Source organism: Puma concolor, chromosome D3 (assembly GCF_028749965.1).
Source record: "Puma concolor isolate L17-30 chromosome D3, mPumCon1.1.hap2, whole genome shotgun sequence".
Lineage (NCBI taxonomy): Eukaryota > Metazoa > Chordata > Mammalia > Carnivora > Felidae > Puma > Puma concolor.
In genome coordinates, this window is record NC_141678.1 from 13,211,815 (window position 1) to 13,231,823 (window position 20,009).

Consider the following 20,009-nt stretch of genomic DNA (forward strand, 5'->3'; position numbering starts at 1 on the left):
AACCTACCCAGGTGCCCCTAAAAAAGTTGTTTTAATTAAAAAAAAAAAAAAAAAAGAATAAAGCCATTCACAATGTTAACTAAAATTATTTCATTTTCTCAAAGATAACCATAAATCAAAATTCAACTGTAAATTCAGACTATAAGATACGTAGTAATATATTCCTATGTACTTTATTGCTTATGATTTTAGAAAATTCAATGTCAATACTTTTATTTTTAGTATGGTAAGCAGTAAGGCTATTCAGAGTTTGATTCTACCATCATAATCTGCCTTGGTTAGATCTTCAATGCTTTTCTTCCTTCTCTTCTCTGTCCCCTTACCTTTCCTGTTACCTAAGAATGTAGTCTTTGGGTGCCTGGGTGGCTCAGTCAGTTAAGCATCCAACTTCAGCTCAGCTGAAGATCTTGCAGTTAGGGAGTCCAAGCCCCACATCAGGCTCCATGCCAACAGTGCAGAGCCTGCTTGGGATCTCTCCCTCGCTCTCTCTGCCCTTCTCCCACTAGGGCTTGCTCGCGCGCGCTCTCTCTCAAAATAGATAAATAAACTTGAAAAAAAAAAGAATGTAGTCTTCTTTGGATCTCTGTTATTTTTAAATAGCTCAAAGTTAGGTTTTTCCTCAAACCAGATTGAAAAGCTGTTAGGGCAAAGGATATTCACAGTATCAGAGTTTTGCCCCAAATTCACCAATAATTACAAAAAGAAAAAGGTATCTTTACACAGGAAAAATCTGGTGGATGCTATCTTAACAAAGTAATCAAACATCAAAGGATCAATATTGGAACAGATGAACATGATATGCTTCTGATGTGATGTCACAGAAGTACTTATCACCTAACTCAATATTCTTGCCAAAAATGTTTAACCTGGATCTAATCATGAAGAAACAATCAGACAAATTCAGATTATGAAAAATTTGACAGGACAACTGAAGTGTTTGTTGCCTTCAAATTACATCAATACAATGAAAACGTCCTACATTTTCATAGAAGTTACATGATGAAGTGTTTAAGGGTAAAGGTTCAGGACTACTAGATATTACCTTCACATGGTTTAGCCAGAAAAAAACTTTGTCTTCATGTCTGTAAATATTTTTCAAAATGAAAAGCACAGAGGGAATTAGGTTCTGTATTGGAAATTGCTAAACAAAGCCTTTATCAATCCCATCATTTGAGATTGTACGTTATAGTCGAAGTATACAGATGAGAATACCAGCAAGCTGACTCTCCATTCTCACCTCTCAGCCTCCCTCATCCTTACAAAATGCCCGCTTGTCCCCAGAGACCTGTAATCAGTGCAGTGGAATATAAAACAGTATTAAAGTGTCTTAAATTATCTTACACTGGCCAATGTCAGAAAACCAGATCCCCTTTTTCTAGCTCTCTAATGTCTAATGCTGTTTTTGCAAGTGTCCACATCTCCTGGCATAGGTGGCAGCACGATGAAAAACGTTTTATTTTATGAAAAATAAAAAAGATACTTACGACTATAAATGCAACAGTGAAGGCAACAACTGCCAATCTGCCCCTACACTGACAGTAAAGCCAATTGCTAAGGCTTCCAATATGATTCTTTAGAGGTAGACAGGTGTATAGATGTATATTTGTCTATCTAGTAATAATCAAAAAGGGAGAGCAGATCAATTTTAAAATTATAGACAGTGCATATTTATAGACAAGTTTCTTTATAAAACATATATAAAATAAAATGGATATTTAATGCCTTACTTTTAATTAGGTTTCAATCTCCTCACAATATTAAATTGTTTAAAACTTTAGGTGTATTTATTATAAGTTAACCTCCTAAGAGTACAATACTATGCTATGTTAGAACTATATAAGATGGGTTTCATTCAACAAGCATCACTTAGCACATACTAGGCCATACAGAATACTTGTCCAGGGACTTTTTTTTTTTAACGTTTATTTTTGAGAGAGAGAAAGAACGCAAGTGGGGAAGGGGCGGAGGCAGAGGGAGACCCAGAATCCAAGCAGGCTCCAAGCTCCAAGCTGTCAGCAGAGAGCCCAACGCAGGCTCGAACCCATGAACCATGAGATCATGACCTGAGCCAAAGTCATGATCAACCAACTGAACCACCCAGGCACCCCCTGGACCAGGTACTCTTAAGCTTTGGGTTAAGCTATCTTCAGTTCATAGAAGCCTGTATTTGCCCTGTTTACCATTTTGGGGTTTCAAGAGAGCATGTCTTTCCAACCACCAACTAATAGGCAATGAAACAGCCAGAAGATGGTATTTATAAAATAATTTGTCTGGCAGATTAGGAAAATATTACATTATATTAATCTCTAAAATTCAAATTGAAAATGTAGAAAAGAATTTAGCCAAGCAAAAACAGCAAAGGTATAATAAAATAAAATTGGCAAGGACTATTAACATACAGTTCAGTATGTAATCACTGGTATTTTTTAATTTAAATAAATCTATACCTCAAACTAAATGCAATGGTTAAGTTCATAGCTCAATTTAGAATAAAATAATTTATTACATTATTGCCTTCCTGCTCATATCCATCTTATATATAATCTTCCTAATTATGTCTCTTTCCAGATCAGAAACCTCCAACAATTCCTCAAAATCTATCAAATTCAATGCAAATTCGTCTTCCTTTCTCCAGTGCATTCCACATTATGGCCCACCTGCCCAGGCTCTCAGTCTCTCCTGACTATTTCACAAATAGCCTAAGTTCCAGACAAACCTGCCCTTCACACCATTTGTTCACTGCCGGCAGGCCGCCCTTTGTACAGGCTACTTCTTCTGATTGCGACAAGGTCCATCCCGACCTAGATAGCTCCTTCTTACCCAATAAGACACACCTGAAGCCTCTGGGCTTTCCATCACCTCCCTATCCTCTGTTCCCCAAGACTGAATATGATGCTTCTGCAAGATTCTATAACTTAATCATTTATAGCTTACTTTGTCGCAGCATAATTATGGATTCACCTCACTAATTCCCCAATAACACTGTGAGCTCCTTAAAGATAAGGACTCATTTTACATATCCAGGGCTGATCACAACTCTTGCCTAAGGTCAGAAGTTCAATAAACAGATGAGAAACCAAGAAGGTGATCAACCCTGAGCACTAGGGCTCACAGTGTTTCTGCTGTAAGTTTATAAAACACTTGTGCAATGGTCCTGAAACTGTCTGCCCACTGGGAAAGTAATCTACTACATTTCTCTTACATGTACTTACAGTGTTTCTCTGCAATATGCATATGTGCGTGCTTACACAATATGCATAAGTGTAGAGTTTTCAAACTCTACACTTACCAAGGGTAGAGATTACATCAAAACCCTACAGCGGGACCCACTGATACAGGTACTTGAGCATGGCCACAGGGAAGGATATACACATAGTTGTGTTCAGCCAGTGCCCTAAAATTCAACACCATTGTGTGGAGATGGCAGTAAAGTTACAAACCTACCTTACAGAGATCCAAGAGTCACACCTTAAAGTTCTGATCTCTTCGTAATGCAATTTAAGGTTTATTATGAAACTCTGTGTACAGGAATCTAGGTAATTTTTATTATTATTTGAGGGGGGGGGGAGAGACAGAGAGAGAGAGAGAGAGAGCGCGCGAGCACGAACAGTGGAGATGGGCAGAGGGAGGGAATCCTAAGTAGGCTCCACACTTAGCACAGAGCCAGACACAGGGCTCAGTCCCACAACCTGAGGCGAAATCAAGTCAGCCACTCAACCGACCAAGCCACTCAGGCGCCCCTAGACAATTTTCATATGTACAGGGAGGGATATCCTCACTGCTCTAACATTTTATAACGCTTTATTATTCTAAGTTATTCCACCCAAATATTAAAACTTAAAATCAAAAATAGAATTACTCCAACCTTAAGTATACTTTAAAAATTAGTAGTTGAGGTACATTAGCAAGCGCTGAATGCTCTACAGAAGAATCATTTTAAAAATATCAAAATAGGGGTGCCTGGGTGGCTCAGTCGGTTAAGCGTCCGACTTCAACTCAGGTCACGATCTCACGGTCTGTGAGTTCGAGCCCCGCGTTGGGCTCTGGGCTGATGGCTCGGAGCCTGGGCCTGCTTCTGATTCTGTGTCTCCCTCTCTCTCTGCCCCTCCCCTGCTCATGACCTGTCTCTCTCTCTCTCTCAAAAAATAAAATAAATAAGTACATAAATAAAACATTAACAAATGTCAAAATATTTGAATTTTGATGTATGGGTTAACTGTCTTTAGGCTAACTGTTCTCTGTGCTGTTCTAAGTAATTTAACTTTTGTTATCCTTATAACCCAATTTACAGTGAGGAAAGCTGAGGCAATGATGATGTACTTGACCAACAATACACAACTAGCAAGTGACTGAGCAGGGATTAAAATCTAGCCCATGCTCTGAACCACTATGCCATACACTAAAAATAGCAATTCCCCAGATAAGGGCCCAAAAGTGTTTATCCAAGTGACAGGATAGGCTATAAATGTGTTTTAGTGTTCTCTCCAACTATTTCATAGTTACTTCAAGCATTTAAATAAAACATCTAATATTTTAAAGTTAACCTGTGTGTCAATCCTGCAGGATTATTCTCTATGGGAATACTTTATACAATAAACCAAAAATGCTTGCTTTAGTGCTGTATTGCACTGTGAGGTCTCTTAGTAGTATGCTCTTTCGAGTACACTGTAAAGACAAAGGGAACTACCAAATAAAAAAATTAAAAAGCATCTGAAGAAACAATAAAATGTCCCTATAAAAAGAAAATACTGGGGCACCTAGGTGGCTCAGTTGTTTAAGCATCTGCCTCTTGGTTTCAGCCCAGGTCATGATCTCACGGTTCGTGAGTTCGAGCACTGTCCACATGGGGCCTACTTGGGATTTTCTCTCTCTCTCTCCCGCTCTCTGTGCCCCCCCTCACTCATGCACGCTCTCTCAAAATACATAAATTTTTTTAAAAAAAGAAAAGACAATGGTACAATAATGGTACCATCGTGCTTAATATTATAGGGCTCTGTTAAAATGTATTTTATGAAATACATATGAAATGACTCTTACATATGAGAAAAGAACAACACAGGGGCTCCTGGGTGGCTCGGTCGGTTGAGCATCTGACTTTGGCTCAGGTCATGATCTTGCAGTTCACAAGTTTGAGCCCTGCGTCGGGCTCTATGCTGACAGCTCCGAGCCTGGAGCCTGCTTTGGATTCTATGTCTCCCTCTCTCTCTACCCCTCCCCTGCTCATATTCTCTCTCTCAAAAATAAATAAAAAACATTTTTAAAAATTTTAAATAAAAAAGAACAAAACGATTCCAAAATATCTTCAATTTGTATGACTACCAATTAAAATATTTCCTTTGTACCTTTTTCTCATGACCACTCTACGTCTCATATTCTCCCTCACTTGAAATAAAGTTGTCCTTATGCCACTCATTTTTCTAATTAAGTTTCAAATACTTTCTAAAATTAGGTTGAACCACATAAAAGTCCCCTTTTCAACCACTTTTACCTATGGGATGGACGCTTCACATGCTTTCATCTAAAAACCTTCCCCAATTCAACATATCAAAAAGAATAAATGTACTTAACAAAGTTATGACTATTCCATTACTGTAATACTTTCCTGGTAGCAAGTAAGAGAATAAAGTTTATACTGTTTTCAGACTCAATAGGTTAGAAAATAAAAATAAAAAATAATCATTCTCATGAGAAAACATTCACAATACATTGTAAAGTGAAAAAGACAGAGTTACAAAACAGTATGATACCAATTTCACTTATACATAAAAATACCAAATATTACAACTCCGTTTTAGACTTCGGGATTTTTATTCTCTTCATCTGACAGTTCTGTTTTCCTAATTTTTTAATTAAAATGTAGTATTACTGTGGTTTATAAAAAAGTTTATAAACAAAGTCAATCTTTGCTTAATTCTTTACCAAAAAGATATTCAATTAATCAATGAAATAAATACATGTGCGATCTAAAACAACTATGAAAATTTTAGATAGTCTACATCTTTTTGTTAACTCAGTAACAAAGCCCATGAGAAATAACACAGTAACTTGTTATTTCTAAGAACACTGATCACGTGCTTTGTTGGTATGGACAAACAGCTTTACTCCATACATGAAGTAAATAAGCCTAATTAACAGTTGGGTTTGGTTTCATCACTATTATAAAATGATAATTTGTGCTGCTAACAAATAAAGACCAGACCAAGAAATTCAGACATAAGCTATCAATACAGAGTAGAGAAACTGAAGGACACTAAAAATCAGAAGTAAACATGAGAAATAAAGGATAAACAAAAATGTTATATTCCTCTACTACATGTATAAAAAAATTTTATAACAAAACTATATGTTTTGATATTTAAACGAACAAATATAAATGCTATAATTATCTTCTGGGGGTATCTTATTTTAAAAATTCTGATAAATGGAATCCAGATGTGGATTAAACTAATTAAACTAATTTTACCTGAGTTCATTGCTAACTACCTAAAATAAGCTTTGATATGTATGTAAGTTCTAAGATTCTGCTGATTAACCAGCTAAGTAAGCAATCCTACCCAGACTGGGTTCTTTTATTTATAAACCAAACATTCTAAAAACTACAGGGAGAAAGGTTCATGTTGAATAGACAAATGGACCATAAGGTAAACAGCTCAATTAGTCCACTGTGGTTTACTGCCCTCTGGCTGTTGTGGCAAAGGATATCACAGATTTAAAAAAAAAAAAAAAAAAAAAAAAAAAAAAAAAAAAAAAAAAAATGGCTGCAAAGAAAAGCTAGTAAGATATCAAACAAAACTTGGCAGGAAAATTCTTTAGCCATATTCAGACACCTTAGAATAGAACCTCAAGTACACATTACAGTTAATTTTACTCTTTCCTTTAAAAAAAAAAGCACTAAATATATCAACTAACAAAACATCTCAAACATTATCTGAACTTTTTCAACCACAAACTAACAAAATATAGAGTAGTTTGGACATAATTAAAGTTGGCTCTAGCAGAGTTAAGTCAAAAAGGGTTAATGCACTACCCTAAAGATTGTAATTAATCTTGATTTAGAAAAATTATTTAGCATACTAAATGGAAACATTTAGGTAAAGAAGTAAAAAAACTTTACCGACATTCAAACAATAGTGATAAAATTTCCCCTGGTTATAAATCTACAATAAATACAAAAAATAGCTTAGAGTAATGAAACTCTTAGATTAATTCAAAGTTTCCACATATCAGCTATAATCTGAAGTTAAAAATTAGACAACATGGAGAGCAAGTATTTCCTGGAATCACCTAATTATATAAAAAGCAGGAACAAAACAAAGGAAAACTTGCTACCTCAAAATCAGATCAGATTATTTAATCTTTCTACAAAATACTATCCAATGTCATCTCATAATCTTTTCCAATAAGGCTTGTACTAACTTTTATTATCACTTTACAACTTTCCATCAGTGTTCAGCTGGTAATGAACCACAACAGCCACAGTCCAAGAAAAAACAATTCTGTTCATTTCACAGACTTGCTAATTACTCACTCACTATCATTTTAAAACAGTGGATCTTAGCCTTGTTCCACCCCAAAACACCCAGGGGACACAGTATTTTCCTTTAGTAACAGTGGCTCACAGGTTCTGGTTCCTATCATGACTGGGAAACAACAAGCAAATTTGAAAAAAATAACGGAAGTAGAAAGAAGAGGAGTAAGAGTGAGGATATTCCTTTCAAGAGACATACCCATTAAACACTTGAATTTTTCTCAGCAAGTTTTAATAAATTCTTTTTGGAACTTACTACTGTTAAATAATTATAATTTTACACACACACACACACACACACACACACACACACACACGATGGTAACAGTTTTTAAGAAAAAACAAAACCTTACCCTGCAGTTCATGATGTATTACACCCACTAGGTTGGGTTCATCTCCCCACCAGAAAATCCATAACTCTTTGCAATCTGGTTTGACATCGCGACGCCATACACACAGCAAGTTGGCTTGCAAACAGCGGATGAAACTTAACAGGATTGGATCATCTTGGGCTGGGGCTGAAATTATGGGTCCACAGTCCCCATGCCCTCCAAAATTGTACCTACGCCATTTGATTCCCGTGAGTTCAGCCTGGAAAAAGACAAGAAAATTACAATGGTTTTGATATTTCTTTTTACTTACAGAACACTTAAAAACAGGCTTCCATTACAGATAAGCAAATCTGCTACAATAAATATTGTCACTATACTTCACCTAAGAGTTCTCTTACTGAAAAATGTTTGTCAATCCTCCTTGATTTTTAAAGGGAGAAAAAATTCATTTTTTAAAAATTTTTTAACATTTATTCATTTTTGAGAGTGAGAGAGACAGAGCATGAGCAGGGGAGGGGCAGAGAGACAGGGAGACACAGAATCCGAAGCAGGCTCCAGGCTCTGAGCCATCAGCCCAGAGCCCGACGCTGGGCTCGAACTCACAGACCGCGAGATCATGACCTGAGCCGAAGTCGGACGCTTAACCGACTGAGCCACCCAGGTGCCTCAAAACTTCATTTTTTTATATCAAGATTTCTACATGGCTCTTCATATTAAATACCAAATCACCACAAACAAATGATTATTATTTCCGGTTGAACCATTTTTACCCAGAATGTACTATAAAGTCCTTACATATAAAAGCTATTTTCTATTATTTCTTATTTGATTCATAAATTATATTTAGAAATCAGGTAAGAGGAAGTCTAGGTGGCTCAGTAAGTTAAGCATCCGATTCTTGATTTCAGCTCAGATCGTGATCTCACCGTTCATGAGACCAAGCCCCATGTCTGTGTCTGTGCTGATGGTGCAGAGCCTGCTTGGGATTCTCTCTCTCCCTATCTCTACCCCACTCGCACACACATGCATGCTCACTCTCTCTCTCACACAAAATAAATAAATAAACATTTTCAAAAAAGAAGAAATCAGGTAAGAGTTTAAAAAATAAGTTCAGAAAACTGAAATCATTTTTTTCAAAGAATTTCCTCAATTCCTTCCCATCCAGAAGCTAGTTTCAATCTTTCTTAATCAAGAAAACAGTTATCATGCAGCATCATAGTGCTTCATCATTAACGCCAAAGCAAGCTACTAACAAAACTGATGCAAAGTTATCAGCAATTTATTCATGTTTTTGTCTTTTGTCTTCCAAACACATTTTAAAACATGGAAACTAAACCAGCTGCAAGCAGAACCCGGGTTTTTATCCCATTACCTACATTTGTATTTTAAAATTTCTTAAATCTTAGAGGGGGCTAAGCAGCTAAAACTCAAAGATGGTTCAACACAAACAGAAGCTGAATTCCTTATTTAAATAGCTATAAACTACAACTATATATACAAAACTGGTAATAAAAGGGATTCATAGTATCATTCTGCACAAGACTCCATGTGTCCCTTGCATTCAATCCTTACCCACTCATCTTCCCTCCCCACCACCACCAAGTCAATTTTTGTCAGTTGTTTTTCAAAAATCAAGTATAAGATAGAAAAAAACAGTATCTCCTGCTAACATAACTGAAACAAATTTAAAGTGCTGAAACAATCAATCACCATAATGAACAAAACACATTTAAGAAAAAAATATCAATTTTATTCAATCCCATAAAATGTGTCACTTCAAAAAAAATTGTTCCAAATATAATAATGTCCAAATTAAAACTGTCTGGCATTCAGTGACTTACCCCCCTTCACATTGTGAGATATGCAAATCCAATCTCTAATGAATATTCTTGGTAAAAGCATCATTTATGCTTTCCCCTTTATGCCACTTTGTTTTCTTAGTATGAAAGTACTACATGGACAATGCAGTAAGTTCAAAAATAAATAATATAAATTAAAAGTAAAATAATCACACCAGGAGGGGCACCTGGGTGGCTCAGTCAGTTAAGCATCCAATTTCGGCTCAGGTTTGATCTCACCGTTCCTGAGTTCAAGCCCCCCATCAGGCACTGTGCTGATAGCTTGGAGCCTGGAGCCTGCTTCAGATTCTGTGTCTCCCTCTCTCTCTGACCCTCTCCTGCTCACACTCTGTCTCTCTCTCTCTCAAAAATAAACATTAAAAATAGTAATAATAATTTTAAAAATAATAACACCAGGAATATTTTCCATAATCACATCAGAAATAATTATTAGTATCTTAATGTATGTTCTTCCTGTTTTTCTGTACATAGTTTTTAATTTAGAGCCATATTACCATGGCTTTATATACTGCTTTTTGACTTACTATATTTATATATATATAATTATATATATATATAAATTACTATATTTACATATATATAAATTATTCTTCAAAAACAGTTTTTAGGGGCGCGTGGGTGGCTCAGTCAGTTGGGCATCTGACTTCCATTCAGGTCATGATCTCATGTCTTGTGAGTTCGAACCCCACGTCAGGCTCTGTGCTGACAGCTCAGAGCCTGGGGCCTGCTTCGGATTCTGTGTCTCCCTCTCTCTGCCCCTCCCTGCTCATGCTCTGTCTCTCTCTCTCTCTCTCTCTCTCTCTCAAAAATAAACATTTAAAAAATTGTTTTTAAAACAGTTTTTAATGTTTGTATAATACGTATGTATTCACTGGAGAAAACATAATTTATCCCGTAATAATTAGACAAACTTTCATTTTCACTGTTATAACTGGTAAACACCCTTGCATACTGTTATTTCCAGATGACTTTCTTAAGAGAGACTGCTTGATGTAGAATTACCAAAGAATATGAATATTTTAAGACTCATGGATGAGTGCTACCATACAGTTTTTCAATTAGTAGTCCCACTAATACAAATAACCTCCTCCCAAATTGCGTATCTTCTTAAATACCTGCCAATTTAATAGAATGGTATGTCCCTGTACTAATATGTAGTCCTTTTTCAGTTCAGAGGGAATCATTATCATATATTTAATCATAAGTATAATCTGGGGCCTGCCTTCCTGGGTTTGAATACCAGCCCTACACTCACTAGCTGTAAGTAGCAAGTCTTAGCAAGTTACTTAACCTTTGTCTCTCTGTTGTCTTACCAGTAAAATCAGGATAACAGTATTTACAGAGTTGATTAAATGAGTCAGTATGTATATACTTAGGAAGATGCCTGGCATATGGCAAAAAATATAAATGATATCACTATCATTACTAGTAATGACAGTACTATTTCTCCTTGAGTTGTTTGTTCAGATCTTTTGTGCATTTTTCTCGCATACAAATCTCTTTATTTCTTCGAATGAAACCAATGTGTACGTATGTGTGTGTTTAAAACAGAAAGCCTAACATCAATTTTTAAATAAAGGTCAAAGAAGTAAACTAAATAAAAAGACTTTAAGAGGCAGTTGAAATCAGAAAAGTTAAGTAAAAGACTAATTTTTCTTATAAGCACCTAAGCTCATGTTCTGTGCCCAAGGATCTGGGGGTTGGCGGGGGAGACAAAAGATACCAATAAATATAAATCCCTAATATGTACATTAACTGTATTTAAAAGGTTAGAAAATTAAGATATATCAGAGATTGAAACATCAGGTGAGTCAGTCCCCAAGAAATCTATGAACAGCAATTTATTCACTAGAATACTTTCACCTGTAACATCCGGCACGGTTCAGCAAACAAAATATTTGGCTTTGATTCAGGAGAATGATTTCCTAATCCCAGCACTTCCACTAACTTCCTATCAGTGCTTCTCTGGTCTCAGTGATAAAGGGAAGCCGCTGCCGCCTGCTCTATATTCTTTATGGAGTTGTTCTAGCAAGTGATATAACACAAATGCAAGTGATACAACAACAGAGCTACAAACTTAATCACTTCATAACTAATTCAACCAGAAAAACTGAAAAATGTCCCATTATCTTAAAACAATTTCGTTCATTACCTTAAAGCTAAAATTAAATATCATTATACCAGTCTTCACTGAAAAATCTAACAATGAAACACCATTTAAGCCTAACCGAGATAACTAAGTATAAAGTGAATGTGCAAAGGCTTAGCTTTAAATTTTGAATTAATTAATGTTTGATAAGAGGGAAGACAACTCAGGGGCACCTGGGCGGCTCAGTCAGTTAAGAGTCCAATTCTTGATTTTGGCTCAGATCATGATCTCACAGTTCATGGGTTCTAGCCCTGCTGTCAGCGCAGAGCCTGCTTGGGATTCTCTCTCTCAGCTTCTCTCTCCCTCTCTCTGCCCTTCCCCGACTCATGCACACATATGCTTTCTCTCAAAATAAATAAGGGGAGGGAAGAGGAGGGGAGGGGAGGGGAGGGGAGGGGAGAGGAGAGGAGAGAGGAGAGGAGAGAGGAGAGGAGAGAGGAGAGGAGAGAGGAGAGGAGAGAGGAGAGGAGAGAGGAGAGGAGAGAGGAGAGGAGAGAGGAGAGGAGGAGCGCCTGGGTGGCTCAGTCGGTTAATGATCCAACTTGGGCTCAGATTATGATCTCATGGTTTGTGGGTTCAAGCCCCTCCAGCGCTTGCACTCTCTCTGTCACTCAAAAATGAATAAACATTAAAAAAATTTAAAAAAAAAAAGGAAATACAACTCCGTAATACTGAAATACTGTCCAAAAAAAATCCTATCATGGATGTGTATTCAATTAGACAGCCTCATATACCATGATCATGTTTATAGTTAAAAATCAATTCCACACCAACTACTATTGACCCAATTTCTGACACAAGTACAGATTTCCAAGCCTCAAAATCCTTTATCTAATGATTCCAAAATTGTGAAGCAACCGTATAAAATATTTCTAGATGCAAATTATCCCAAAATGCAGTATTTCTCACTGGCAAACAATCCATAATCATATTTAAGTTTAAAATTACATGGTTTTTAAAAGATGGAATCCAAAAGATGGAATTAAAATATACAAGGAAAAAACCCAGCATGCACATGTATAGAATAATAACCCCAACTTTGAGCACCGATGCATCACCTATTTAACAACAGGCACCACAGCAGGGTCTTCACATAGAATTTCTAACCTTCACAAACAAACAGGTAAAGAAATTAGGACTCAGAAAGGTTAAATAATTCTCCCAAAACTACACAGGCAGCAAATGGCAGATCCCAAATATAAATGGATTTAAAGCATAACTGAATTTAAGGCATAAATTCTTTCCCACTCTGCCATGCTGCTTCTTAAGGCTAATGGTAAAAATTAGCCCTAGAGGATTATAAAATAGTACAAAGAAACTGTCATCAACTCAATTTAGCAATGGCAAGAGCTCATGGCCATACTTTCTAATTTAAGAAAGTTCACGAATCTTTCTTTAGTCTTCCTGAGGTATTAAGAAAACTAGTACAAGAGAGCCCACACACCTCCCATGAATAGAAGAGACTGTTTTTATTTCACTCAGATAATTATATGCCTTCTTTTACATGTTACCACTATAAGACTGTATCTACACAAGCTAATTTTTAGAGGGTACGTACAACAAGCCAAGAAAATAACTATTCTAATAATAGCAGGAAAGACGGGAGGGAAATTTTCTCCTCAATGGCTGGCATCTGTTGAACAGGTAGTCAAGGTCCTCAGAAAATTGAACTTAACTGGCAGAGGCTCCCGTGGCCTTCTGTTTAGGCCACTACAGTCAGTTCAGAATGGTTGGAATTAAATAGATTACGACAGAATCGGGATAAATGCAGTTTCTAACAGCATGAATGTATTTAAAGAAAATTTATATTGATTCTTAATGTGCTATTCTTTAGACACAATACATAGGAAATGAGCTGATAAATTCTCCCAAAGGAAGTCATTTATTTGCACTGACCCATTGCAATTAGAACCCACATGACTAACAAGTATATACTTGCAGTGTGGCTCCTCAGGGTTGAAGCTGTATTCAGCAGTCACCGAACAGAGTCGAAGTAACAGGACTTGGTATGAATGAACTCAGGGAGGTATAGTACCACAGAAGAAACACTGGCTGGAGGTCAGAAGATCTAGGTTCAAGTCCTAGTTTTTTAACTATTTACCTGTATGATACTAGGAAATCTACTCCCCTCTCAGGGCAGCACAGCTTCCTGACCTGTAAAGCGATACGGTTGACCTAGATACTATAAATGAGTTCAAGTCTCCTGGCCCAGGCTAATTACATCCTACTCACAAAGGCAACTTGTAAATGAGACTGAACCCTTAATTATATGCCTTAGGATGATCCGTACGAATAGGAGAGCTGCCAGAAGATCTGAATTTTCAAGAAATAGGTAAAAGAGAGACTTCTCAAACTACAGAACAATTACCTTAATACCAATCTTGAGCAGGATTCTAGGATGGTGTGTAGAAAAGGCAGCTGTGATTATCTGGGGCTAACATGGGTGTACGAGGAAATTCCAAATCTGCCTCACCTCACAACCTCCCATGACAGGGTTACTACTCTAGAAGATCAGGAAAATACAGCAAACACATTAAATCATCCCTCAACTTGAGTCAGAGAAAGGGAAAAAATCAGGAATAATAGAAAACTTCTGTAAAAACACAACTAATCAGCTCCAGGTAAAGACACCAGGGTAAACAGACACATCTGCTTTTGCTCTCTTAAGCTCCTCTAAAACACCAGTCAATGTTTGGTTTGTTTTTCCCTTAAATCATAACATCACAATGGTAGGTAGAAGAGAAGATGAGAGCATCAAGATTTTGAAAGCTAAGAAGCAGATGCTCAAGAGGTAAAGAAATTTGTAATGTCTAAAAAAACTGAATCCTAGCTATGGAGAAAGGGCAGATAAAACCCAATATACACAGAATCCCCTCAGACTCAGGAGTTAACAATACAAGTTATCTTTGGATGGAGGGTTAAAAGGCAGAAAGGAGATGAAATAAGGAAAAGTGGCTGAAGGCCTGCTTAGAAGGCACTCAAGAACTCAGGCACTCAGGTACCCTCCCCACTGCTCTTTTTACCCCATCGAACAACTGGAAGGGTATTCTCTGGGGCCAGTAAAAACAGACAGTATCTGGACTGAGGGACACAGACACAACTGAAGGCAGGGAACCAGAGTGAAAACAGTGAACATGTACAAAATAAAAGTAAAAAACCACCCTCTCCATTTCGCTCTCAGCACGCAGAAAGCTGGCAACCACTCTTTCACCGCCTAGAGAGAAAGGGCATCTGGAAGTCTTCTTTGGGAAATCTAACCAGCTCAACAGAAAAGACCTCAAAATATTGACAACAGAGGTTCCCCCAACTAAAGAGCCCACCCAGATCAGTGAAGTGCACAGTAAATGTCACTCGCATACTCAACTTCCAAGCAGTTTTTCAGTCCACCACTCCTAAGCATGGACAACCCAGAATTACTAAAGAGTTGAGGGAAAATATGGAGGAATGATAGACAAAAAGAAACAGAAACAAACAGAAAAGTAACTTGAAGGAAACAGACTAGACTGGGAGAAGAACAAAAATTCTAATCCATTATTAATATTCTCAAAGAGATAAAATAGTGCTGCCATTTTTAAAATACTTATTTGAGACAGTGAGCACTTGCACAAACACAAGTGGGGGACGGGCAGAGAGTGAAAGGGAGAGAGAATCCCAAGCAGGCTCCACACTGTCAGCACAGAGCCCAACACGGGGCTTGATCTCACGCCATGTAATGGTTGCACTATTTGAGGGAGCCTGGGTGGCTCTGTCGCTTAAGTATCTGACTCTGCATTTCAGATCAGGTCACGATCTCGCAGTTGGTGGGTTCAAGCCCCATATCAGCCTCTGGGCTGACAGCTCAGGGCCTGCAGCCTGCTTCGGATTCTGTGTGTGCGTGTGTGTCTCTCTCTCTGTCCCTCCCCACTTGTACTGTCTCTCTCTCCAAATAAATAAGCATTTAAAAAAAACAAATAAACTTAAAAAATAAACTTAAAATAAAAATAAATAAATAAAAGACCTATAGTCTATCTCAGAAAACTAAAAAAGAGCTCTTGAAAATTTTTAATTAATGATGCCAAAAATGAGAAAACTCAATAGAAGGGCTGGAAGGTAAAGTCTATGAAATATCCCAAAAAGTAAAGCAAATATACAAATTGAAAAGTAGGGAGGGTGGGGGAGATAAAATGAGAGGAGCAGCACAGGAAGTTCAAAACCAAATACAAGAGCTATCAGAAAGAAAAAATACACAAAATGAAAAAAGAGGAAGTTACTGATAAAATAATTCATGAAAATTTCTGAGAAAAATAGAATGTGAATTTCTAGATTGAGAGGGCTCTCTAAATACCCAGAACAACAGATTAAGAGACTCAAGGCATTTTGTAAACTTTCAACACACTACAGGCAAAGAGAAGGTCCTCAGAGCTTCCATATAGTAAAAAGAGATCACAAAGAATCAGGAATGAGAATGATTTCTGACTTCACAACAGCAATACCAGAAGCAAGGCAATGGTGCAAGAACTCCAAAATTCTAAAGGAAAACGATTTCCAAACTAGTTACCTATGCCAATCTAAATTATCAAGTGTAGAAGTAGAATATATTTTAAAATATGCAAGACTTAGAGAGAGAGAGAACGCACCCTTTCTCAGGAAACTCCTGGAGATGTACTCCTCCAAAAAGAAGGAATAAACCAAATAAACCAAGAGATTCAGGAAATAGATCCAACATGGGATGGAGTGAACACGAATTCCTAAAACAACAGGGAATAATCAGATGATTACAGGCTGTCAACTGTGCATCAATGTAGAGGGCAACCAATCCAGATTGCAACAGGTTGTATCTCAAGAAGATGAAAATGACAGAATACATTTGCAAGTCTTAAATTAAAAGGAGATTCAGACAATAGGCAAAAAGTATGAGGATGAGTTAATTAAAAATACATAGTAAATAGTCAAATAAAGAAAAAAGGTAATTACTATCTTCAAATTATGCAGAAAAAGTAATCAGAGTATACTAGATGGCTCAGCCATACATTTACATAATCAAATGAATGTTAACACTGAATAATAAGCTAATTAAAATTACCATGTAACTATTTCGTTAAAATGGGAAGATAGGAAAAGTATTTGTAGGGGGCGGAGAGAATGAGCTAAATCCTCATCTTCATTATTATTATTTTTTTCAACGTTTATTTATTTATTTTTGGGACAGAGAGAGACAGAGCATGAACGGGGGAGGGGCAGTGAGAGAGGGAGACACAGAATCGGAAACAGGCTCCAGGCTCCGAGCCATCAGCCCAGAGCCTGACGCGGGGCTCGAACTCCCGGACCGCGAGATCGTGACCTGGCTGAAGTCGGACGCTCAACCGACTGAGCCACCCAGGCGCCCCTAAATCCTCATCTTCAATAATGAAAGATCCAGAATTTTAAAACCTTAAAAGTAACTGCAAGCTTAGTATTTAGAATATTCAGTATTAGATTCTTACATTTAAGTAAGAATCAAGATAATCAACAAAAGGGGGTGAAAGTGTTTGTGGAAAAGGTAAAATAGGAGCCAGCAGAGGAATATTATTCATATAAACCTTGTAGAGCTATTTGATTCTTAAACTATGTTAATAATACAACTCTAATTTTTTTAAAAAGAAAAAAACTGATCAAATGTAGTAAGACATATTTAATGCCTACAAAAATTACTACTAATATTGAAAATACATTATACCACTTTATAGACCGATTGGCCCAAATTTCTAATCTTAAGAATAATTTGACATCCCATAAATTGTGTTGCAAAAGCCAAAAGGTTATCTACCATGTGTTAAAATATTGTGCTGTTGTCTTTTTTTGCTCCATTTTTAGACTATTAAAACTTCAATTAACCAGAGACATACTTCCAGCTACACACTTCCTCCCACCTAAGTCTTCAACTCTTCCTACATTTACCTAAGCAGCTTGCCCAGGTTCCCTCTGCAGAGGGGCTGAGGACAACAAGACACTGGATGTCCCATAGGACTCCCACCTAACATGTTATTTCCATGTTGTGAGAAACGCAATATGGTAACTCTCCATATGATGAAGCTGAATATCAAAGACGTTTTCTAACATACGTACATTTTTGCTGATTCACAACAACTTTTTCCTGAATATTTACCAATATTAGTTCCAAAACATAAAATTAAAACTAGGGAGGCTGGGTTAGCAGAATATGAGTGAAAAGGGCTCAAAGATTTTATTTGACAAGAAGCTTAACATAATTAAACAATGTGAAAGAGCTACTAAAAAAGTTACTTCCATCTTAAGCTACACTGCTAAAAGCACAGGATCTAGATCCTGCACAATGTATCTTACATAGCAAGTCCCTAGTCAATACTGCCTTCAGCTCCCAACTCCATACTTTGAGAGAAATCTAGATAAACTGGAACAAATTAACAGATGAAGGACTAGGTTGGTAAGGAAATCTAAACATGTCATATGGCTAGAGTCTCTATGGCCTCATGTTCAATACTTTCAAGCAAATAAACATGGCAGCAAAAAAAAAAAAAAAAAAAAAAAAAAAAAAAAATCAAAAAACAAAAAGAATAAAGCCATAGTGGAATTAGGCTGGATGCATTTAATATAGAGTTAACATTCTGAAGAAAATTATGAAGTCTTCAACTTATATGAAAGACTCATATGTGGAAGATGAATTAGATATGCTTAGCACAGACCCAAGTGGTAGCAGAGAATCAAATGGAAAAACTGATGATTAAAACAACAACAGTGATAGCTTCCTCAAAAAATGCCTGGTTGAGATCCCTGAGAATCATACATATGAGATGTTAAGGAGAAGCTGTTAATACTGGATGTGGCTTCAAACATCAAAGGGGTGGTTGGACAGTATGATTTATAAGGTTCCTTTCAAACATGAAATACAAATCTCAAAGATTCTTCCCTTCCAATCACAAGATTTTGTATCTCCAATATCACTTGTATCTCAGTCAACTAGTTCAAGGGACTGACAAACTATACCCCATGGGTCAGCTGAATGTTTTTGTTGTTGTTAAAATTTTATGTTCCCTGGTGTAATCTGAAAGAAAAACTCACACTCAACAGATTCACAAAACTTCATACTAATGCAGGAAAAAATGGGGAAAATAAAAGAATGACATAAGAAGAAATTATTATGATTTCTCACCACAAACTTGGTAATAATGGACACATTTGCCTATAAATGTGTGTCGATAATCACAGGAGAGAAACATACAAACCATACCGGAAATACGATGTGGCTAAGATAGGAAAGGAGTGTCAGAACACCACAACTAGATGGCCAAATGTTCTTATGGATAAAGGTTTATTCATACACAACTTTGCCCATTTATTTACATACTATCTTTGCTCCTGCCACACTACAACCACAGAGCTGATTAGTTGTAACTAAGACTGTGTGACCTGTGAGCCTGAAATAACTACCTTCTGATCCTTAAAAAAAAGCAAAAAACAAAACCCTGAACTAGGATAGAAGATAACACACGCAGGCAAATATGGCATTTAAAATATAAGAAACACTGTAACTATCCTTCTACCATAAACAACTAGACAAAAAAGTATGCAACTACTGTTTTCAGACATTGGACAAAAGACAGCATGGAGCTAGGATGTCTAAGAGAAAGAAAACAAATGAAGTAGGCCTTGCAAAGGCTGAGGCAGCTGGAATTTATGAGAGCCTATCACCAGAAAGTTCTGCAGAAAAAGAGCTCCAGAGATCTGATAGGGGTTCTTGTGAAATAGTTCCTACATACACTAAGCTACACATTCAAAGAGCAAAATTCCATGAGGCCTGGCAAAGAATTACTAGAGAGCTATCACTCTAACAGTTCACACAAAACTGGGAGACAAGTCTCGTTCTGAACAGTCAGGATGAAAACAGTTAAACATGTTGGGCATTAAACAGAGACCACAGAAGGGCCATGATTGCTCTAGCACAGCCTAAAAATCGATTCTCAAAAATAATGACCATCACTACCATCATCATCTCATCTACAAGTAGCTAACTGCCAGCCAAAACAAAATTCAACTCTTTACAGGAAAGAAATACAATCCAGACTTTCAACAACATAATATTCACAATATCCACCACCCAATAAAAGAACACCAGACATTCAAAGACATAGCAAAAAGAGACTCAT

The 20,009-nt window shown here is 36.9% G+C and overlaps 1 protein-coding gene across 2 annotated transcripts in view; it reads right to left on the bottom strand.

Annotated features, from left to right (window-relative positions):
- Window positions 1-20,009, bottom strand: part of MED13L (mediator complex subunit 13L) — a 307,761-nt gene that overhangs the window by 263,457 nt on the left and 24,295 nt on the right. For both annotated transcript variants that reach the window (XM_086681776.1, XM_086681775.1), the window contains exon 2: window positions 7,882-8,119. In XM_086681776.1, coding sequence (XP_086537902.1) covers window positions 7,882-8,119 — 238 coding nt within the window. The remainder of the gene's footprint in view (window positions 1-7,881; window positions 8,120-20,009) is intronic.